General features: G+C 38.1%; 2 protein-coding genes and 1 non-coding gene across 3 annotated transcripts in view; 1 reads left to right on the top strand and 2 right to left on the bottom strand.

The window, feature by feature from the left end:
• The window catches only part of Smp_086960 (lipoate-protein ligase, putative), a gene marked incomplete at both ends in the record, with an annotated part of 17,148 nt that extends 16,272 nt beyond the window's left edge, over positions 1-876 (bottom strand). Inside the window, one exon of the mRNA XM_018790688.1 lies at positions 346-876. Coding sequence (XP_018646083.1) covers positions 346-876 — 531 coding nt within the window. The remainder of the gene's footprint in view (positions 1-345) is intronic.
• Positions 877-12,524: 11,648 nt separating this feature from the next.
• Smp_tRNA_00723_Pseudo_TTG.1.1 lies at positions 12,525-12,597 on the top strand. The gene has a single exon. It is a non-coding gene (tRNA).
• A 6,962-nt stretch (positions 12,598-19,559) lies between these two features.
• On the bottom strand, positions 19,560-23,339 carry Smp_169440 (ubiquitin-conjugating enzyme rad6, putative; the record flags this gene model as incomplete). Its single annotated transcript, XM_018790689.1, has 2 exons — positions 19,560-20,337; positions 23,157-23,339. The coding sequence occupies 2 exons, from the start codon at positions 23,337-23,339 to the stop codon at positions 19,783-19,785; spliced, it is 738 nt and encodes a 245-aa protein (XP_018646084.1). The 3' UTR covers positions 19,560-19,782.
• Between the last annotated feature and the right edge of the window lie 1,702 nt (positions 23,340-25,041).

A 25,041-nucleotide genomic window follows, 5' to 3' on the forward strand; every position in this document is an offset into this window, starting at 1 on the left:
AGTTGATGTTCACTCTGGAACGCGATGGCGTTTGAAGCGAAAGCTACCAGATTCCAGTCCCAGAGTGAACATCAGCTCTGAGATGCAGGAACATCCACCTGACAAGTCTCAAATAGGATAAAACGCACGTCAAACTGGATTCCACTGCTACCCACTATCCATCTTTGTTTACAATGCTTATGAATTAAGGCTATATCAAGGCAATACGCATAGTATGCACATATGGCCAATTAGAGACTAACCAGTTGCAGTCCTTAACATCAATAGAAAGATTCTTCCCTCTTCTCACCTTTAAGATGCTTATCATAATGTCGAAAAAGATCTATATTATTTGATCTCACTTACTTGCTCTGTATTTATATTCATTTGATTTTCTTTAATCCATAAATCATATCTATTCCCAATATGTATAGTATAATTTAATGGTATTAATAATGGTTCTAAAACAGATTGAAGAAATTCCATACATTGCTGTCTATTCATATAATATCTAGGTTGTATAAATGATATATTTAAATTACCAAGATCATGATATACAGTACCACCACCAGTAGAACGTCTAGCTAATTTCCATTTATTAAAATGTATCAATGATAGATTTACTTCTTTCCATGGATTTTGAAATCGACCAATTACAATAGAAGAAGTATTACGCCATAACAAGATTTTGGTAAACCATGATGGTTTCTCTTTCAAAGATTGGAAATATTTTTCACCTTCACGATATAAACATTCTTCAAAAGTTAAATTACGATAGATATCATGGGAGTTCAAAATGAATATTTGACTGAATGTATTAAATGAATAAGTAGTTGGCCAGTAGACTTGATAAGGTTTGATAGCTTGGAATAGAATTGGTTTAATGATAACTCCCATAGTTAGGAATGATATATATAGATTATCCGTACATTATCTATGGAATATAATAAATTCAAAGATAGTATTCTGTGAAAGAATATAATCTATCTGTAAACAATTACAATCAGTCACAATGTAGAACTTCGTACGTACGTACATCAGTTCGAGTTGTCATACCACATAAACACAGAGATGCAATTGTCGATTTAAATCCCATAGTGGTAGAAGTAGTAGTAAGAGTATAAGCAGTAATCCGAAAGATTAGGGTTTGAAGATGTTATTCAAGGAGTATAATCCAATGAAATAAATTTGGAGAGAGAAAAAAGATAGAGACATGAAGAATTCAGTAGAACAAAAAGAGTGGATGCACCTTCGCCATTGTAAACGATTTTGAGCCATGATATTCTAAGTCTCTAACCATCGATTGCTATCATCTCGCGAATCCCAACCAGGTAGTCTACACCTACCAACATGGCTCAGTTCAATTGTCAGTGACTTCATGGATTTGTGCCATGTTTTCGTCTGGCCGCCCCTAGCTTTTTTCCAACCTACTCCTACATCATAAAACATTGCACGTCGGGGAAGTCGGTTGGTGGGCATACATAACACGTGTCCCAGCCATCTCAACTGATCAAGTTTCACTACTTGGTCAATCGATTTGCCATTCTTACCTAGTACCCGTTTCCTAACATCTGTATTACTTACTCAGCGGTCCCAAGATATACGAGCAATGCTTCGAAGACACCTATGATCGAATACTAGTAGCCTATGAATATCCTCTACTCTTACCGGCCATGTTTCACAGACATAAAGTAGGACGGAACGAACTGCTGCATAGTAAACCCGTCCTTTGGTTGCTAGACGGATATCTCGCCTACGCCATAAATGACGCATGTTGGTGAAAGCTAGACGAGCCTTCTCTATCTGTGCTGAGATTCTGTCACACACCAGACCACAGGGGCTGATGAGACTCTCAAGATAAGTGAAGCGGTCAACACTCTCAACTACTTCACTCCTTATCAATAGTTCAGGTGTCGATGCAACCCGATCCTGAAGTAACATTTTGCACTTCGAGGGGGAGAATCGCATCCCGAACATGCCTGCATTGTTGCTTATAATGATCAGAAGACTCTGCATTTTGTCAGCGTCTTCACCAAATAGAACTATGTCATCGGCGTATTCTTTGATGCTAGCACACAACAATACTGTCATGCATTGTCCTATCGACCTTGGCAGGTCAGGCAACTTGGAAGTCATGAGAACACCATCAAGGCATATGACAGGTTAGGTACCCCGTAAACTATTACACTTAACAATGCTAAAATTAATTGTGATAAAAATGGAGCAATTCATTTGTCACTAACAAATTTTGTTAGTGTATATGACATTCAACTTGATAAGGGGGACAGTATAAAGTGAATAGTAGTTCAATTATTATATTCTCTTAATGAATTAATAATAAATAAATATCAATTTTGTGAATTAGTGGAGATTGTAGTATTTTCAAAGTTGAATTTATAAGGACGAAACATCTATCCAGTACTTCTACGTTTTCAATGGTAGCCTAGCTTAGATTGACTCGTGAATTCAACTTTAAAGATAAATAAATAATTTGAATAGGGATATCAAATCTCGAAATCATCCCTTTCTTTACGGCTGTTACTCCTCATGAAAACTTCATAACCGTTGTTGTTCATTACGACTTTGGTGTTTAAATCTGCCATCAGGATGGTAAGGTTCTTTCTTGGGCATTTCGCTATGATAGGTTGCAGTTTCCTACAAAACTGATCTTTATCGTCGTCGTTGCTATCATTGGTAGATGCATAACATTGGATAACATAATTGTGATTCCCTCCTTCTTTGTTTTTAATGAGGCTTTGATTATTCTTGATCCGTGAGATTCCCATCCTACATGTGCATTACATGCCTATATGAACAACATCAGAGCAACTCCTTGAGTGTGCAGAGTATTTTCATCTTCTTAACCAGAGTACAGTAGCATATCTCCCGTATCTAACCTTTGATGTCCAGCTTGTGTCCAACGGATTTCGCTGATTCCGAGAGTCGCCAATTTGTATCTCCTCGTTTCTGTCGCTATTTGACTGGTCTTCCCCGTCTCCCACATATTCCGAACATTCCATGTACCTATATTAATTGTTGCTCTGGTTGTTAGAACGGGCATCGACCTCGTGACTTCCAAAGAATCTTATCTTTCATCATGAGACGTCATAATTCTTCCTTCAACATGGAGGGCAGGGTTTAAATGGTTTCATTTGTTTATTCTGGTTAGCGTTATTTTTAGTAAGAATTTTTCCTACGTGATGGGGTTGCCAACCCCATGCCCAACCCTCCTCCTTTGCCTGGGCTTGGGGGTAGCCCTAGAAGAGCTACATGCGGAGGTTTCGCTATAATTAATTGAAGAATAAATTTAACGATGTAAGTTGTTAACTTTTTGATTTGTGACTAGTGAGAGTAAAATATGACTGGCCACTGAGCATGGGTAGATAGACACTTAATTTATTACCAAATATGTGAATTCTTCCCTATTATTGATTTCTACTCTAAACTCAATGGGTGTATTGAACCGCTAATAATTGAGCTGAACACTTCTACTTTGGTTTTCCATATTTAGCCTATGCATAGCCTATCGATAGAGTTTCGAGTCTAGTAGTAGCTTAATCTTTAATGCAAGTCGTATTGTCATAGTGATAGTCAATTTGTAATAACCAACATAAAGTCTGATATAAATACTCTGTGCTTAGTCTTGATTATGTTATTTATTCATTTAAACACATAAATATTGGTACAAGGAGGCACCAGATATATATGCGCCACACAGATCTCATTTGATTTGTGTGAGAGCTGTGATACTACCCAGGTGCCCAAACCGAAGCAGGTGGTTTTCTTAGGGGACCACACCCGGAGCCTTTGACCTAAAGATCTGATCCACAAGGCAGTGGAGCATCGTGAGGAGATGCAGTCCCATGGTAGCCGGTGACCGACGATTGATTCATACGACATTTGTTCAATAAGGATACTGGAGCAAATGTGCACTACTGGTTTGGAATTGGGGTTTTCCAACTCCCCTAGGTGGACACGGAGAGTGTCCACCAACCCTGCTAAAGTGCTGGACATTCGCTTTTCGTCCTCTCAATTTCGTAAACAACAGTAATGCCACGAGAAGGCAATGAGTAGGACTTCCCTGGGAGAGGCTATATACGCGTGGTCATATGAGAGGATTTCGAGAGGTACAGCGTACTCTCTCCACTTTCGGCCGTACCAGGGCATTTGGCGGGTCTTCACTTTGTAAATGTGATGTAGTAACTTGAACTGACGCACATATGTACCGGGTTATATGTTGCTTATTTATGACTAGCTGGCATAAATATTCATTAGTCCACGTCACTATATTGCACTAAACATAAAATGTAATTAACATAAATACCAAAAGTGTTGAAACAATTGCAGTGACTATGTATGTGAGAAAGACTAAAAAAGTGAGAATATGATTCAAGAAGACGTAAAAGAAATGCACTTATGAAAGTGTATTGGAACTCAAAACTTAGAGAAAGTCAAGGAGTGAGCACACCACTAAGAGTAATCCTAAGCCATATCACGAAATGTCTTCAAACAGTGATTGTGGTTATCTCATGGAAATATAAACTTTTTGATTTTCAATATCTAAACCATTATAGTCAAGTTAGGCAAAGACTATAAAGAGAAGTAGCACCTTATTGAACATTTTCAAGAAGAATTCAAACACATTTAGGATTTCGTGTCATACTGACTGTATTAAAAAGTAAAGTCGCAGAGTTAGTGGGTTACTGTTAGTGGAGAAAACTTATAGGGGTAGAAAAACTAGTTTATTTCAGTATGGAATTCAATTTTAAAACAACATGGTCGTTGAATATATGTAACAGTATGCTACGTTCTTCAACGTCTTTGATAAGATTACAGATGGAACAAAAATCATGCAGTTAGTCGAAAGTGGGTTCACAATCTAATCTATTGAAAAACCAATCAGTAGCATGTTGATTAAACAAGTTCAGATTGTAAATAGGGTTTATATATTTCTGTTTAACGGAAAAGTACAAAAGTTAGTAACTATGATAGTATTGATGTTACTATGATAATAAACGAAAGGTTTTTTTTTCTCAGTCAGTCAATCAGCTACATTGTAGGACAAGGTACACATATGCATCGGTCCAAGTTGCCACACCTCATTACAACAACAAGATGAACACCGAATTCATAGAAATAGTTAATTTAGTGGTGGTAATATATAAAATAACAGTTGTATATAAGGATATAGTGTAGGAAGGAAGACATATATGAAGCGATTTTAATCTTAAGGTTGAAGGGAAGATAAATAGTGTATACACCTACGCCATTGTGATCGATTCTGAGCCATGTCACACAGAGTCTCCAACTATTGGTTACGATAGTCACGCGGACCCCAACCAGGCAGTCTGCATCTACCAACATGGCTCAGACTAGAAGTTAGTGACTTCAAGCACTGATGCCATGTTTTGGTTTGGCCGCCCCTAACTCTCTTCCAACCATCCTCAATACTAGTCATCATAGAGCGTCGTGGTAATCGGTGTTCAGGCATACGTAACACGTGGCACAACCATCTCAGTCGATGAAGATTCATGACCTCATCAACTGATTTACCGTCATTCCTTAATACCCTGTGCCTAACCTTACTATTACTTAACCGGTGATCCCAGAAGATGCGAGCAATATTTCTAAGACATCTGTGGTCAAATATTAGTAATTTACGAGTATCTTCTACTCTGAATGGCCACGTTTCACAGCCGTAAAGTAGAACAGAGCGAACTTCTGTGCAGTATACTCGTCCCTTGATTGATAGACGGATATCTTTTCTTCGTCATAGATGACGTAAGTTGGCAAAAGCCAAACGAGCTTTTTGAATCCGTGCTGAGATTTCGTCAGACACCAACCCATTAGGGCTGATCAGACTTCCAAGATAAGTGAAGTTGTCGACGCGTTCGACTACTTCGCTCCCTATTCTTAGTTCAGGTGTTGATGCAGGCCAGTCCTGGAGTAACAATTTACATTTAGATGAGGAGAAACGCGTCCCAAACATCCTTGCATTGTTGCTCAGTGCAGTTATCACTTCCCGGTTACCCACACCGTGGAAGGGTTCTTCTAGAGGTGCCTGAAAAGAAAACTGGATAAGAAGTGGTCTTAATGACCTGAGAGTATGACCGCAATGCCCAAGGGACAACTGCTTGAGGTCGGTCACACACGACCTTTTTGCGGGTAGCTTTTGTGTTAGCTGCGTACTTGTTGGGACCTTACCGCCGGAGACCGATATCCATGGGATAAGGCGAGGTGTGCATTTTTAGGGTCGACCTTTTCTAACCCCACTTCTCCTTGTGGGAATGCAGCATCGCTGTTATGCTGGTTGTCTGAAGGAAACACCTTACTGCTGTCACACCTCTGTACATTCAGAAGTACGACTTCGGACCTTGGGTTTACTGATTTTAGTCTTACCGCTCTTCAACCGACCTTTGTGGGATGGTAGGACCTTGAGGAACGATTGTTCCAGCCAGTATAGCTCGATTGGTTCATCATGATAGGCAAGCCCGAGCACCACGTCAAGGTAGCAGCAACGGTCGGAATTTTTTTTTCCTACTCTTCCGTAGACAATTACCAATATCAATAATGAAAGTGTACGAATCTAATCATAACAGACTAATCGCCCTATATTCACTTAACATGTATTTGGTGTATATTTATGATTTTAGGTGGTTGAAATTCTTTTTAGACACTAAATTAAATTAAGCACTGAAAAAGTGATTTTGAGAGACGCCTTAGAGACAGAAAAACAACAATGAAAATGAATACACTATAAATGAAACTAGATAAAAAACAAAGATTGACTCAAAATAACATGTAAATCTGAGCTAATAGTTGATCTTAAGACCATCAGTTTAATGTTTCAATGGAAGAAACTAAAACAACTTGAAATCTTTTATACAATTAAAGCTAACGACTATGAGCCTCAGAGACTTGGTGTTATGACTTTATCAAACATATCTCAAACATGCCAGAAATCATCCTGATTCATCATTGAAACATACATCTTCACTAATGTTAGTCAACACACAAGTTGATTAAGATCACGAATTGATTTAAGTTAGACAACCACTGAGAAGTTGAAAGCACTAGATCGCTGTTTCGTTCTAGTGTAGGGTTCTTCAGTATTGAGCATTCATGAGTCGAACCCAAGACCTTCAGTGTTAATCGTAAATGTTTAGCCTTTAGAACACTAAAGTAAGACCCAATACTAGATAAGTCTAACTTCAATCAATTCGTGAAATCACACGACCATCCAATCTGTAAAACCCCCATAATGATCACAAATTTATAAATTTGATAACTCCTTATTTATTTAAACACATAAATATTGGTACAAGGAGGCACCAGATATATATGCGCCACACAAATCTCATTTGATTTGTGTGAGGGCTACAATACTACCCAGATGCCCAAACTGAAGCAAGTGGTTTTCTTAGGGGGCTACACACGGAGCCTTTGACCTAAAGAACTGATCCACGAGGCAGTGGAGCATCGTGAGGAGATGCAGTCCCATGGTAGCCGGTCACCAACAATAGGTTCATACGCCATTTGTTCCCTCAGGATACTGGAGCCCATGTGCACCATTGGTTTGGAATCAGGGTTTTCTAACTCCCCTAGGTGAACTCTCCATGTCCACCAACCTGGTTAAAGTGACGGACATTCGCTTTTCGTCCTCTCAATTTTGTAAACAACAGCCCCGCCACGAGAAGGCAGTGAGTAGGACTTTCCTGGTAGAGGCTATATATGTGTGGCCATGTGAGAGCATTTCGATAGGGAGAGAGAACCCTCCCCACTTTCGACCCTATCAGGGCATTTGGGGGCTTGATAACTACTACTTAAATATTATACTTCAACAAGTTAAGTAAAGATTTATTGCTAATTAATTCGCTTATAGACTTAATTGCAATTTCACCAAATAAAAAACAAACATGTTAGTTACATGAAACAGTAAAAGTTACATTTCAATAATAATAAATAAAACATAAACACACACACACAATACTAACCATAGATACAAGAAAAAAAGTATGATTATTTGTACTATTAAAATTAGACAATAAGTTTATCTTTTATATTTAACTTTATATGACCTAGAATATGAATCAATTATTGTTGTTAAGGGGTAACGAAAAAAAATTTGGTTAGATATTGGTTATTTTGTAAAAGGGGAAAATAAATTGAATCCATTCAATTCAATGATAAGTTGTATGGATACCATGAAAAAAAGGATTTAGATACAAATTATTATTGTTGTTCATATGTATATGTTATATGAATTTAGTGACGTTGAACGAATTCACATGAATAATCTTACTGATACATGTGATGTAACGATATAGGGAAAAACAAAGACAAACAAACAATATAGCATAGTATCAGAAGGCGGTTTTGTGGAGTCCATTACGACTTTGGCGTCTAGGTCTCCCATCAGGATGGTAAGGTTCTTTTTTGGGCATTTCGCTATGATAGGTTGCAGTATCTCATAAAACTGATCTTTATCGTCGTCGTTGCTATCATTGGTGGGTGCACATCATTGGATAACATAATTGTGATTCCCTCCTTCTTTGTTTTGAAGGTTACTTTGATGATCCTAGATCCATGAGATTCCCATCTTACATGTGCATTACGTGCTTATATGAACAACATCAGAGCAACTCCTTGAGTGTGCGGAGTATTTTCCTCTTCGTGACCAGAGTACAGTAGCATCTCGCGCGCGAGACTGATAGGTCCTGGGTTCGAATCTCGGGAGGCGGCATCGTGGATGCGCACCACTGAAGAGTCCCACAATAGGGCGAAACGGCCGTCCAGTGCTTCCAGGTGTTCCATGGTGGTCTGGTTTCAAATAACTCATGATTTCAACTATATAAAATATAGAATAGTCTTTGACCTACAGGTTTAATTCACAAGACAGTAGAGCAACGTAAGGAGATGCAGTCTCATGATAGTCGGTGACCAACAATACGTCCATGCTCCATTTGTTCCCTTAGGATAGTAGACCCATGTGTACCAATGATTTGGAATCAGAGTTTTCCAACTCCCCTAGGTGGATCCTCCATATCCACCGAACCGGTTAAAGCGCCGGACATTCACTTTTAGTCCTCTTAATTTCGTAAACGACACCCCTTCAGCGAGAGCATCTGGAGAAGGAGAGCTGACTCTCCACACCCTCGGCCGTACCACGGCATTTGGGGGCCAATGATATAGTGTATTTAGTCAAAATATCTAATGATGAGATACATAAAATTATTAAAATGATGATGTCCTAATTCCAGTTCACAAAATTGCGATTATTTTAAACGTCGACATATACCGTTCAAGTCAATGATGGTTGATAAACTCACTAATATAAGTCCATAAAAGTCAAGTGGGATTTTCGAATACATTTTGGAACTTTAACATCCATCAGTCAACGATGAATGTAAGGATCTATACAGTCAATTGCTTAACTGTTTGTTAATATATATATGTTGAATGACGTTGAACGAATTCACATGAATAATCTAACATATGTGATGTAACGATACAGCGAAAAAAACAATATAGAATAGTATCAGAAGGGGGTTTTGTAGAGATTTTAGTAATTTTATATTGTTGAAATCATGAGTCAATTGAAGCTAGATCATCATGGAAAACCTGGTAGAACTGGACGGCCGTCTCGTCCTATTGTGGGACTCCTCAGCAGTCCTGAAACCCGGCTTTAATACTAGTTAGCACACACTGGCCCCCCAAATACCCTGCTACAGCCGAGAGTGGGGAGAGTCCGTTCTCTCTCTCCAAATGCTCTTACATGGCCACACGTATATAGCCTCTGTCACGGAAGTCCTACTCACTGCCTTCTCACAGTGGCAGGGGTGTTGTTTACGAAATTGAGAGGACGAAAAGCAAATGTCCGGCGCTTTAACCGGGTTGATGGACACGGTGAGTCCATCTAGGGGAGTTGGAAAACCCTGATTCTAAACCAATGGTGCACATGGGCTGACTCCAGTATCCTGAGGGAACAAATGGCGTATGAATCAATCGTTGGTCACCGGCTACCATGGAACTGCATCTGCTCACGATGCTCCACCCACTACCTTGTGGATTGGACCTTTAGGTCAAAGGCTTGGGGTGTGGGCCCCTAAGAAAACCACCTGCTTCGGTTTGGGCACCTGGGCAGTATCACAGCCATGACAAATTCAAATGAGATTTGTGTGGCGCATATATATCTGGTGCTTCCTTGTACCAATATTTATGTGTTTAAATAAATAAATAGCATACCCTGGCAATACTAAGTGAATTTGTATTTTTCGTATTACAATCAGAGACATCACTAACATGCTATTCAGATCGTATGATTTGTAATACACCAATCATTTATTGTTTTAGCCCAGGACAGAGTGGGTTGGAGAATGCTAGTCGGTGACCTATGCTCCTTGGGAGTAACAGGCGTAAGTAAGCAAGTAAGCATTTAACATTTCCATTATATATATCGAAAAATAAGAAACCCAAACTCTGATAATAAGTCGAATAATCGGTGAAAATCAAATATTCTTAATGTTAATATTAACTGATGAGCTAAGGTCATATTCTTCAAATGAATCAGGTCAAGTTCAACTTGTTGATTCATTATTCCGTTTCCTTAAGAACACTTCGTTTAGAACTTTTTCTTTAAAGTAAATCAGTAGGAGTATTAACAGAAAGGTAATGATTAATATCATTGATTTCTAAAGCAAAAGTTGAAGGTTATGCATCTATGCATCTATGTAGATAATATGATCCGTAAATATAACCGAGTTAATGGAATTCAAAGATGGATAGAGGCTAGTAGTGGAATCCAGGATGAGCGATACTTCGTCCTACTTGGGATTCGTCAGCTGGATGTACCTGCATCTCAGAGTTGATGTTCACTCTGGGACTCGAACCCAGTACCTTTCGAGTTAGATATTAATTACTTCTTAGACTTAATCCAAATTTAAGTGTTCTATATTCTTCCGATGGCTCCTCGTTCAGTTGTCAGCTTTCACCTTTATAAATGATTAAGCGACAGTACCCTTAAGTAATTTCTGGAGATAGTTTGATCGGAAGAAAATTCACGTCACGTACTATCTATGGTCTATGAAGAGTTAGCAGATCGAGGCTTCTGAAGAGTCTTAAACTATGAAGAAACAAGTCCTGACTAGGTGAGCAGGATGATCTCGAACGCTGTTAGAGGTATAAGGGGCCGTAACTACTTATTTTCCCACTCCGTGAAAAGATAATTCTTCTTGAGTTAGGCATGGTTTCGACGACTTTAGAGAGTGACTGCATAGCCCTAAGGGACAACAGCTTGAAGGATTTGTGTGAGTAGCTACTGATATTAGTTTCGTACCTTCAGAACTTACCACCGGTGGTATGGTGTTACTTTTAAAGTTGATCTTTCTAACCACCTCTTTCTGTTCTGAAAAGGCGGCATCTCTATAGATGTTATCAGTTTGAGGGAAACATCTCACTTCTATACAGTCAGTAGTACGAATTCTGCCTCAAACCCTAAGTTTGCTGCTTTCAGTCTTACTATTCTCCAAGCAACCTGCCTGAAATGACAAAACCTAAAGGAACGAGTAATTCAAACGGTAGAACTTAATTAGGTCAACATGACATGAAAGCCGATTACCACATTAAGGTAGATAGCTACGGTGAATACAATTTACAATGTATAAGACATTCAAATTTATTAATGTCAATAACTAGTTCATGTTACCCGCTCTTAATTGTAGAAACTTTATTATTGATCCCGACAACATAGTTAAGACTAAATTAGAATTGAGTCTTTCAAATCATTTTGATAACTTTGTTTGTCATTCATCATCCTTAGAAACAATTAACTTCGTGTGAATTTGTCTTCTTATGAACAATAATGTGAAGCTAAACTTAAAACCATGTGATTACCCCATAATTTAATAAATCAGATCGATATCAAAATGCTTATTGATTATAGATTGAGTACTAGAGTTCTACAAATTCTTCAGTATTCTCAGAATCTTACTGATCTGGATTAGTGACATTTCCTTCATAAGTAACATCTAGTCGTGTAACACTGAAGCAGTATATATAAATAAGAGAAAGTTCCACATCACTTACACACATTCATACAAATAAGTGAACAGTTAAATTATATAAACTGTATCTTGACAACTGAGAATAATGAATTTATTAGGCGAAATTTCGAATTTCTAAATTAAGGAAAGCCAGTGAATACTAGAATGATTTAAGTTACTAAGCTAATAAACTCCATGTCCTCTATATTGCCTTTCAAATCATGGAATAAAACTTTATTTGAATCTTCCCATAGATGTTTAGGACTGCAGTTGATCAGTATGTTATTGGCCTATGTGCATACTATGCACATTGCCTCGATATAGCCTTAATTCACAAGCATTATAAGCAAAGACAAATAGTGGGTAGTAGTGGAATCCAGGAGGCGCGTTTCGTCCTATTTGGGATTCGTCAGCTTGGTGTACCAGCATCTCAGAGTTGATGTTCACTCTGGGACTTGAGCCCAATACTATTCTCTCCAATTACCTACTGAATCCTGATAGCCACTTGCTTGTGCTAATTGGATAGCGCGATGGCGTTTGAAGAGAATGGTACTGGGTTCGATTCCCAGAGTGAACATCAACTCTGAGATGTTGATACACCCAGCTGACGAGTCCCAAGTGGGACGAAACGCTAGTCAAACTAGATTCCATTGTTAGCCACTATCCATCTTTCCTTATAAAACAACCAAATTTCACAGTTCACACAGTTTTGGAAACAATCAAGAGGTAGTGGTGAATAAACAAAGAATACCTAAGTTAAAAAAAATTTACCAACAACAACAAAAATCAGTGAACTAGTCACCTAAACTATTCATACAATATTTTAGTAGTTAATCTTAGTCAATAGATTAGATAACTTTCATAATTATCATCTGATAAAAAGAAAATAGTTAATTAACTTCTATTTAAATGAAACCTTAAAGATCTAATTATATATAATAATCATGCATTTAATACGTGTAGATGTTAATTCCAAGATGAAGTTCAAGTAATTCTATTGAACATTATTATTTAAACACATAAATATTGGTACAAGGAAGCACCAGATATATATGCGCCACACAAATCTCATTTGATTTGTGTGATACTGCCAAAGTGCCCAAACTGAAGCAGGTGGTTTTCTTAGGGAGCCGCACCCGGAGCCGTTGACCTAAAGGCCTAATCCACAAGGTGGTGGAGCATCGTGAGGAGATGCAGTCCCATGGTAGTCGGTGACCAACGGTTGATTTATACGCCATTTGTTCCCTCAGGATACTGGAGTCAGCCCATGTGCACCATTGGTTTAGAATCAGGGTTTTCCAACTCCCCTAGGTGGACCCTCCGTGTCCACCAACCCGGTTAAAGTGCCAGACATTCGCTTTTCGTCCTCTCAATTTCGTAAACAACAGCCCCGCCACTATGAGAAGGCAGTGAGTAAGACCCCCCTGACAGAGGCTGTATACGCGTTGCCATGTGAGAGCATTTTGGAGAGAGAGAACGGACTCTCCCCACTCTCGGCCGTACCAGGGCCCTTGTGGGGCATATTAAGCAAATGAAATCAATGATAAAAGTACACAGTTATCCATTGAATCACAAATGAATGGTGATAATATCATTTCATAAAGAAAAAAACAACTGGGATCTCAGATCAATCACTTTAATGTATTGAGCTTATAGTGAGATCTAAAGAATTTTGGATTTCATTTTGTGTGATTAAACAGAGGATATAAAAATAATCTAACAATAATTTACCATCATATATATGTGTGTATGGGTTGAGATGTTCTTCATATACCTAAACCGAAACAGGTAGTTTCTTGAAAGGAACACTTTTTACCTTACAGTCTAAGAGCTTAGTCCCTTAGTAACAGGTGGTCAAGATAAATTCGTTCGCTATTCACTCTCTAGATATCCTGGAGGTCATGTACACCGTTGAGCAGGTGTCATAGTTCTCAAATGCTTTTAATTAGGAGCCGTCTCCACCATCATAATTTAACCAGACTCCAAATACCCTGGTACGGCCGAGAGTGGGGAGGGCCCGCCCCCTCTCTTGAAATGCTCTCACATGGCCACACGCATACCGCCTCTTCCAGGGAAGTCCTACTCAATGCTTTTTCGTGGTGAGAGTGTCGTTTACGGAATTAAAAGGATAAAAAGTGAATGTCCAGAGCTTTGAACCGGTTAGTAGATATGGAGGACCTACCTAAAGATGGAAAACCACAATTCCAAACCAATGGTGAACATGGGCTCCACTATCCTAATGAAACAAAATGGAGTATAAACTTATTATTGGTCACCAACTACCATGGGACTTCATCTCCTTACGATGCTTCACTACCTTGTAGATCAGACCTTTAGGTCAAAGGCTCCGGGTGTAGCTCCCTAAGAAAACCACCTGCTTCGTTCTGGGCACCTGGGCAATATCATAGCCCTCACATAATTAAGATGAAAGGACAATTTCTTGTGTGGCGCATATATATCTGGTGCCTCCTTGTACCAATATTTATGTGTCCAAATAAATTAAAATGAAATGAAAATCAGCTGAAGATAAAGGCTGATTGTAAATTAACAGTTATTTATAAATGTGATGGTAACAACCATCCATTTATGAAGTACAATCTTCAAGTGATTTACATAACAAAGAGTCTAAGAATTCGATGTTCATCTTATTGTGCTAACGAAGTATGGCAACTTGGACCGATGCATATGTGTGCCTAGTCCTACGTTGTAGCTGACTGACTGACTAACATAACAAAGAGTATAAACTATGTAAATATACATATAGAATCATGTTAAATCATTAGTAACTATGATATCTATTTCATTACTAACAGATCAATTAAACCATTATCATATTGATAAATTTTCTTACAAAAACAATGAGAATGTACTTCATTAAGACAAAAAACAGAAAAAAAACGTATTAATTAATTCTAGAACAAAAAATACGTGCATTCAAACACATAAAAATAATAAACCCACACAAGTACACTTGAACATTGAATATAAGGGAGTAAATGAAGCATAGGATAAGGAATAAGTATTATCTATACGCCTATAGAATAATTAACTACATATAATTCAACTTTAACTATATACTAATATGAAATAATAAAATGATCTTAGATCGATCAAGTTACTGACCAATTAATACAACTCATTAGTTAAGTATAGGTTTAGGTACATAATTTGAGAAGTGGACGGTAAACTTAATGATTAATGAAAAAGACTAACATTTCAATGACAAATACTGCTACAGAGCCTCTCGGTCTATAGAGTCAACTGCTGCTTTTAAGTCAAGAAAAACTATCATTGTCGGACGCCGATAAACATGTCTGTGCTCTAAAACCTAACGAATAGTGAATATGTGGTCGATGCAGCTACGACCAGGTCTGAAGTCAGCATGATTTTCTCGTGTTTGCAGTTCTTGAGTCTTAGTTAGGTGCCCGATAATTATTGAGGCAAGTATTTTAAATGCTATGTTAGTCAAACTAATTCCAATGGTTGGAGACTCTAGATGACATGGCTCAGAATCGATCACAATGGTGTAGGTGTATACACTCTTTATCTTCCCTTAAACCTTGAGATTGAAATCGCTTCATATTTGTCTTTCTTCCTGTACTATATCTTTATATACAACTTTTCTTTTATATATTACCACCACTAAATTAACTATTTCTATGAATCCGGTGTTCATCTTGTTGTGCTAACGAGGTATGACAACTTGGACCGATGGATATATGTGCCTGGTCCTACGTTGTAGCTGACTGACTGACTCGTGAACAATTCTGAGCTGTCGCCGAGCGCCTCCAATTAGGTAGTCTGCAACTAATAACATAGCTCACATCAACAGTCAGATATTTCACAGGCTGATTCTACGTCTTGATTTGGTCATACCTAGATTTTTTCCAGCCTCCCCCCCCCTTTACTCCAACCAACACAAGAAATCGAGGTAGGTGGTAACTGGGAGCACATAGAAATGGTCCAAACCACCTCAGTTGATAAAAACCCAAAGACATCAATCGATTTACTATTTTTGAACAGTTTTTAAGCCTAACTTCAACACTAATCACTCAGTCTCCGGACAGTCAGACGTCTGAACTATAAAATCATCAAGCTACCAGCTGGCGATACATGAAAGTAATTAACTGCAGACTACTAATTTTAAAAAAACATACCAAATAAAATTACATAATTTAAGTAGCAATAAATAAACCTTTCAACTAAAACCATCTACAGAACATGAACAGAGTGTTTATTTCAGTGCACACACTTATATAGACTGATGCTAAACTGAGTTAAATTTGATGTTATTTTGGTTAACTATTTCATAAATCGTCAGGATTACTGTACATGAAACAAGTTTGATAGGTGGTCTGAATCACCATACATCTCTAGAGAGCACAGAAAATTAACTCAGGAAGTTAAAAAAAACAACTAATGGAACTGAAATAAATAGGATTCTGAATTCTCGATTTGAAAAAAGAAACCGAATTTATCAATATCATGAGGCCCCACTCAAAGTTTACGACTGAAGCTTTATAGACCACTTCTGACCAATGTAAATCAGCGATTATCTACCTTTCATTATCCAGGTTCTACTCAGACCGAAATAAATCAGATTTATTATTCGAAACAAACAACACATATTGTTGTTCAACTACTAACTGAGTATATGTGTTGATAAAAAACCTAACCATGTATTTTACGTTCATACACTTTCAACTAAACCAAACGATTCAATTTTAGTTAAACTCGGCTAACTAGCACTTGTATAATCAGCTTAGGATTCAACCTACAATATGAGAGCTAGTAGTAATCTCTAAAATCCGAAATTGAAATCCATCTATACGGTTACCATTGACATGATGACTTTGTATCCCCTTGTTTGAGAATAAGACCGAGGATCTTTGAGACACGACTCAAGTAGGACACCATTAGTGTTCTGTCTTTCGTCTAAATTGCTTAGAAGTTTAAGGTTGAAAGGCAGTGAGAATAATATTAATATCACAGACTGATTTAACAGCCAAATGATAGATCAGCTGAAGTGTGTCCCCCTATGGCCATAAAAACCTGTCTGGAAATTGAACAAAGGGAGTATCTCATCAATGGCAGTCTTACGAACCAGTTCCGGAGTTTCTTAAATACGATTGGTATAATTACTTGAGTAATCAAATTTAGATTATCTAATTAACCTCAAGTGTGAGGACGAATGACACTGGGTTGCTAACAAAAACAAAACAGATGTAATGACATTCGATCCTGTAAGCCCATGGTTTAAATGCAGATACTGCAACCATTAGGTCACTACTCCGCTAATAAAAAAGCTTGAAAGCTCTTAACAAACGTCTTTCTTTGTCACCAATGATGAAAACAGACGAAACACAAGTCACTGGTATTTAAATCAAATGCATACGTTATTTTTGGGGAATCAAAACCCACTTTACAAGCAGAGAAGGATAGCAGCTAGAAACGGAACCCAAGACGCGTGCTTCGTCCTATTTGGCACTCACCAGCTGGATCTACTTGAACCCCAGAGTTGATATCCACTCCGAAAATCGAGCCCAGCACCATTCTCTTCAAATGCCATCGTGCTATCTACTAAGCTACTGAGTCCAGATAACCACTAGCTGGTGCAATGGGGTGAACTTTAGTTCATTTCATTTGCAAAGGATGAACATACGCTAATAAGGCACTGACCGATCGCAATCCTAAACGTCAATAGGAAGACTTAAACAACGGATACGGAAATGAATCAAAACCTACTTCGTTAACTTTATATGGCTAACTTTCTCACACTACTTAGTTCCTGTATTGCTGAATGATATAGTGAATACAGACAGAGGCCCTGACTTCATACTACTTAAAAAATTGGCCCTACAAAATGATATTTAACAACTGGTCAATTAAAGGAGCAGCATTGACAACTATTACCTAAGGAACAGATTAGAACAGTTAATCTTTATAGGACCCTGTAAGTCTGATATAAGATAGTAGGCGGTTACATCTACAAATTTCATGTACGTAACAACAGCAACACGTAAACACAAATGTCGCCCAAACTTAGTGTGATTTCCTGCTTGGTGAACCTATCGCATTATAGCTGTAACAAGACGGTAATGAGTGGTGACTCTGCTTTCATAAAAGTCACATGGAATAAACTCAGCTTTCTATTGGATTTCTATCATTCGGTCTTTCTAACTGTGGTTGGAAACCCTAAGACTTGATAAGCTATAAATCAGATATGTCTAAAAGGTTGATGACACATACGCCATTCATCAAATCTACAGTCTAATGATTGATGTACGAAACGAGAGTGACATGCTTAGGACTGTTATCCCCAAGAGGTTTGCTGTAGTCTGTACATCATGAAACAAATAAAGAGAGGCTTTGAGATGACTGAAAGGTAGGATCGGATGTACTTTGATGTAAGAAACAATGACTATGCGAATTAATCGACTCACGATTATCCGGAAACTCGAAATGAATTACTTTTGTCTTCCTACTAGTGAGAAGAATCCCGATTTCACAGTCCTTATTTCAGTAGGATGAACGAGTACGAAGAGTTTAACATTAAGGGGACAAGCATTAGATTTCTGCTTACAGACAAACCAAGAGTGGTCTAAATGTTTCAAACACTCAGTAAACATTAAAGGTGAAATAATTAGCACGCTTTCTAGAAACCTAAGCACTTAAAAACGCAAAGGGATACGACAAACAACAAAACACTATGTTTAGTAACAAGATCTAAGCTAAATAAAGAAAATATGATTTGAGCGTATGTAGCTAGCCCCGAGCAGTTGTTTCTTGCGTACTAAGGTCACGCTCCCGAATGTCCAAAACCACTAACATAATAACGCCTCTTTCCAGATTCCTCAGAAATAAGTATACTTCGAGAGTGCGGGCAACCGCAAAAAATAACAAACCCCTCCGTACCTCTAAAGCCACTTGAGATCATATAAGAAACACATAGATCAAGCCCAGTTAACTTAGTCTATATAAAACATTTAAACACTACTAGGAATTGTCCTCATTGCATTTACAAAAGGGTGATTAAATAGATGAATCACAGTAGAAAATTAGTAAGTGGACAGCATTTATTATTGAATATTCCCGTGCAACTAAAGACTAACAAAACTTACATAAGGATGACAAGTCACTTGACTATATAATTCTCATCTAGTCATCTTATTAAAAGCCTGTAAACCTTAAATCATTACGAAACACTGTCCAACACTAGCAATGGATACTTCGGATACTAGGAAATAAAGAAAACCTAGCCTTCGAAGAGTCAGTGCTAATTCTGAAGTCTTCCGGACAAATATCGGAGAAAGCCAAACCGAAATAAAAATCGACACCTTACACTCAAACTGCCAGACTATAAACAGGGTGTCAGAGGACTACAGTAACAATAACCTTACATCAATCTAACAACCGTTACACAAACCAAGAAATGAAAAGTCATAGCTTATGAACAAGAATCTTAAAGCAATTAGCTCCAAAAAAACCTAAGTGACTTACAGTTACGACAGACAGACATTAACTAGGAGAAAACGATATGATAAACAAATTTTATTGACTCGACTTTAACACAAGCAGATGAGTCTCTAAATCACAGGCAAGGAAATTACATTTAAGTGAAATAATAGGTTTCTCAAGGCGCATCCAACCAGAAGAAATGAAATTATGGAAACGCGAGACTAAATGCCAGTTAGGATTGTACAAGAAAAATAGTTATGTACAAGAACGAATTACTGTGGTCATTACTACTCAAACTTTATCTTCACACATCTTCTTCGTACCAGCTTTCCTCAACACAAGCACGAACGCGTTTCTCATATTCGCGTCTATTTTCCACATAAAGTTGAGCTGCCATGCTGTTAGCTGGGGAGTTAGGATTTGGCTCATCCAAAAGAGACTGAATAGATGTCAATATGGCTAGTACATCATAAGTGGGACTCCAAGCGTTGGAAAGAATGTCTAGACATATGCTACCATCAGCATATACGTTTGGATGAAACATTTTGGACGTGAATACAACTCTTGGAGGCTTATTAGGATAGTCTTCTGTGAAGTCTAAACGAAGTTTGAATGTTCCATCCTCAAAAGCAGTATCGTCCGGTCCAAAGATAACAGCATTCCAAATCATAACATTGTCTTCAACAGGAGAACCACAAATACCAGGAGGTGGGTCAGACTGTAGGCGTTTCAAGTCACGCAGAAGTCGTCTTTGTGCTGGGGTTGACATTTCTAGAACAAGATGTACATCACAAACGTCAGAAATGTAACGAATACTTGACCCTAAATCAACAACGGAAAAGTATCCTAAAGAACCCGCCTATATGTTGGGGGGTGAGAGGAACGATAATCCATTGGTACAATTGACAAAAATCACTTACGTTTCAATGTACTCATGATAAAATTAAAAACATGAAAAATTGCCGTCTACTTAACTTATGTGATTATTTATTCCAAAAAATACGCTATGGAGTTGTGAGAAAACCTGAGATTTCGGAAAGTCTCTAACACCAGTTTTCTGTGTTAAGATAGCATGTCAATTTCAGTTTCAGTTTGGAAAGGACAGGAGGCTAGTTGGTCTGTGTTAGTTTTGGCAATGGTGGTCTCTCGGTTGATCCAACGTCCTTTTAAAATAGTAGACAGATGGAGCTTCAATCACTTGTTGGAATTATTATTTTCATGCGTTGATGATTCGATTGGAAAGTCGATAGTAAGCTGACAAGTAACTTGTCCTGGGCTTGTGAACATTTTTGGAGTGTCCTCGTAAATTTGAGGGTGTATGAGGTGCGAACTTACCACTAAGTAAATTAAAGACTGTGATCAAGTCGCCTATGGTTCTTCGATATGACAATGGAAATAAGTTACTGTTCTCTGAACCTTTCCCAAAAGCGCACTGTCTCCTTTTAGACAGGAACTAGCCGCTTGCATGCAGTAATCAAGTTTAGGGTGTAAAAATACCGTATACAAAGTCAAAAACGTTTTAGCGTAGACATGACTAAAGGCTCTATGTATTGACCATAGGGCTCTAAAACCTTTGGCGGCCATTGAACGGCAGCGTGCGGTAGCTTTTAAGTTTTGGCTAACGATGACTCCTAAGTAATTGTGTGTCTGGACAACACTTAACTCAATGTTATTCATCATGTATGTATCTGTACCTTGATGATCAATATGCATCACAATACACTTGGAAGCATTTATCAGCAAGTGCCAAGTTTGAGACCATTCAGATAATTTCTTTAGGTCCTTTTGAAGTTCTAAGCTATCACTTTTACTTCCTATCGATCTTTATATCTTGACATGGTGAGCATATAGCAAGACTGATGATGATAGGAGACAAAGATGGTTATTTACGTACAAGAGGAATAACACTGGCCCCCAAACTGTACCCTGAGGCACTCCGCTAGGCACAGTTTCCCAGCCAGAAAACTTGGAGTTCGCCCGTACTCTTTGTTGGCGCCCAACTAGGAAGTCTTTGATCCAGATTAATAGATTGCTGCCAAGCCCAACATTTCTTAACTTATATAACAGCCGGTTGTAAGGAACTTCGTCAAAATCTTTACTGAAGTCAATATAGGTCATGTCAATAGGTACATTTTAGTCTTTAAGAGCACTCCAAATTTCACAGGCTACTAATAAGTTGGTAAGATGGGAAAACCTGTTCTAAAGCCATGCTCTTTATGAGGAAGAATCTGGTTTTCGTTGATACCCAATTAACTCCGCCTAAATAATGTTTTGTAAAATTTTAACAACCGTGCTAGTTAGGCTTACGGGTCGATAGTTCTCGGGTTTATGTTTCATAGCTGTTTTAAAGACAGGACTTGCTATGGAGTTCTTTCAATCTTTCGGTAATCAACCTTTGGTTACAGATAGATTAAAATACGTATTTAATGGATTCTTGACAAAATTCGCTAGTTCTCTTAGTAACCTACTTGAACACCTGGGTTACCTGTTCCTGTCATCTAGATATTTTAACGAGCCTTATGGAAAGTTTACAACATTTCACTGTACGGGTTACAAAGAGACCCAATCAGAGATATCGTATTTACTGACAATGTTCACGCTGTCCAGTGTTTATGTAGGGGGGTACATGTGGACTGAAGGGAAGGGTGTCTCTGCAGTATATACATCAATAAAATAGTTTGCCTGTGTTGATTTCTCCGGCTTATTCTTCACTAATATCCAGCTTCTTGAGAGTTTTCACTGGTGTAGCTGATACCACTTGTTCAGTCAAGGCGCTTCAACCACTGACAGCCCGATGAAAAAACAGAGTCGACCTCTGAGTTTATCTTGTCGCGGTTTTCGAACCTCCTTGCCGCATCTTCAGGGGTGGTCGGTTCTTGTGGGAGCGAAAACACAAGAAGTGCTAACATCTGTACCTTGTATAATAATTTGGGTGTTAACATGAAACTTTTGCAGCAGCAACATAGGTAATGACCATGGAGTGACGAACGAATGACACAGAGGAACTTCTGTTACGCTGAGTGATTTTTACTGTGATCAGAAAATCAAACTGTAAATGGTAAATGAGCCTCAGCTTCTTATTGAACAAAACACCTTAGACAGTTGTTCATTGCTCGGTTGATCTTATGTCAACTTGAACAATATGATGATTTAAACGAAATTTACATGCCTCCCACTCTCGTGCATAGTCATCCTCTTAATCCACATTAGTGAATAACAGGAAAAGTATGTAAGGTGTGAGACTGAATCTCGGATACATACATTTCATACACTTCTTGCCTGAGACTAACAGTAAGGGGAATGAAGATGAAAAGGTAACTTTCCAACTCGCAATACTATTCATAGCAAGAGCTAATCTAGCTCAAAACAGATAACGAGAAGTGCGGCAGAGGCAGGCACAACCAAATGCTGAGTGAATGACATTGATACACGAATACACACAAGGCGCATAAGCGTAAAAATACAGGGACATTAAAAGAGGGCGTTCATGTTTACAGAACGTCGAAATTTCTATAAAACCAACGTTATTATGGAGGTAAAAATGCCCCAACAGCCACATGCTGAGTTGTTCAAGTTTAATACTAAACACAATATTTTCAGCTGTAGTGTTGAAATTTGTTGTCCATGGATTTAAAATGTTCGTACCGTCAGTTTTGTTCATTCCTACTAAAGCTTCACCTTTTGGCGATAATCTCTCCATATTTCTGGCTCAGGTTTTGTATGATATTCTGTCCGATGATTTACCACCCGTAGTTGACACTTACAGTCATTGGGAATAGCCAGGGGGGTAATAATGATATTTGCTTTTATGATTATCATTTTAGACAATCCTAGTAAAAGTTGTTGACAAACCACGTTCATTGTACTACTGACTGAAATTTTAATTACTCCTGGACAAATCTCACTTCCTTGTCATCCTTTATTCTTCTGTTCTGGTATGGGATTCAGTAACAGCTATATAATATTTCGTTCTCACTTTGACGCGGAGACAATAGCTAATCCTGGCGTTAGTAATCAGTAAACTAACTCACACTTATTGCTTGTTACGTACAATCTTGAATATATTTCCTGGCTTCCCGGGGAATTACCTTGCTGTGCTGATGGTTCCTAACCACACGATCATTAAAGCCGAACATATAATTACTGAGACTTATATTGAACACATAACACTCAAAGAAGTTCAAAAGTGGTGAATGCGGGAACAAAGTAATGAACATTACACGGTTTGTCTTTGCAGGCATAGTCATTATGTGTAACTTATTCACTTCCATATCAGGTACATTGTTCTGTCCCCATCCAAAACATGTTCTCCCGAAGTGCCCAACAAGATATTGCTGATTTTACTATGAGACGAGTCGCAGCAAACTATGATATGACTTCCACGTCAGATCTTGTAGATTAAGTAGTTAGATCACGACAAATCTACAATTACGGGATTAGGTCTGTCATTCTAGTATCCAAGGTAAGTTTACTGATATTGAAGATTATAGTTCCCCAAATCTCAAGATCGCGCACTTCTGCCGATTCCTCCTGTCTTAAAGTTTGGGATGAACAGGACTCTAGAAATTCTGTGTTGTTCGTATCGTTTAGATCTTCTTAGGGCTAAAGACACTCTTGTCACATGCTAAATTAGAGTCCACTCATTTATCACTCTACAAGAAGTTGTTATCGGTCGATAAGATAGCGTTGCTTGGCCCCCAAACCACCTTTTCCTTTCAAGGTCGTTATTTTAACAAACGAAAACATGAAGATTTAGATAGTGTATTTACCAAAGGTCAGCCCTTGATTTTCATCATCAACAGTTAATGACTTAATCACCAAAAATAGGTATTGTAGCTGTAAATAATTCCCCAAAATCAATAACTTTCTAAGTGTTCGACATTGGATGCTGACCATGTTGTTTAAGTGGACTTGTTTAGCTGAAGGCTTTCGGTCATGAATCCGCACCAGATCACGTTGCAACACGGCGTGGGACACAGCTCCTACGTTTCATTAGCCAGCTTATAGTAAAGGTTCCTCGATATATTGGTAACGAATCAAATATATATTTCCTGCCTCTTCTCGTCTGACTTCTGATTTCTATCTGACTGGGAACGATCGAATATAGAAGGTGCTACTGGTAGCTAGTTGTAAAACTAGAAAATCCGTGGTATCCTCAGTATCTTAAGCTCTAAAATGAGTGATCCTCGATCCTCATTCATATGTACCTTTGTCAAAACGGCCAATCTGTTAATCCGAGTTTTCAAAGTATTGTCCTTAGAAATTCGGAACTAAGATTGTAAAAGATGGTACACTCCCATTCAACATTAGATGTTATATGAGTGAGAATGAAAACTTGCTGCTGATCATACAAATAATTTATCTGTCCAGGACAAAATCATTAGACGTAAAAGTCGGACTGATAAAAATCAGTGTCAGGGTTGCTGTTTTTGAAAGTGGAGGGACTTAAAGTGAACGTTCTGGACCTAAAGTAGATTGAGGGATTCAGATGGTTTATATAAAGGTGAGTGTTATAATTGTATTTTTGCTAATAAACGACCCAGCTATTCCTATTGCTTAGTAT

The sequence above is a fragment of the Schistosoma mansoni genome (genome assembly GCF_000237925.1).
Source record: "Schistosoma mansoni, WGS project CABG00000000 data, supercontig 0041, strain Puerto Rico, whole genome shotgun sequence".
Lineage (NCBI taxonomy): Eukaryota > Metazoa > Platyhelminthes > Trematoda > Strigeidida > Schistosomatidae > Schistosoma > Schistosoma mansoni.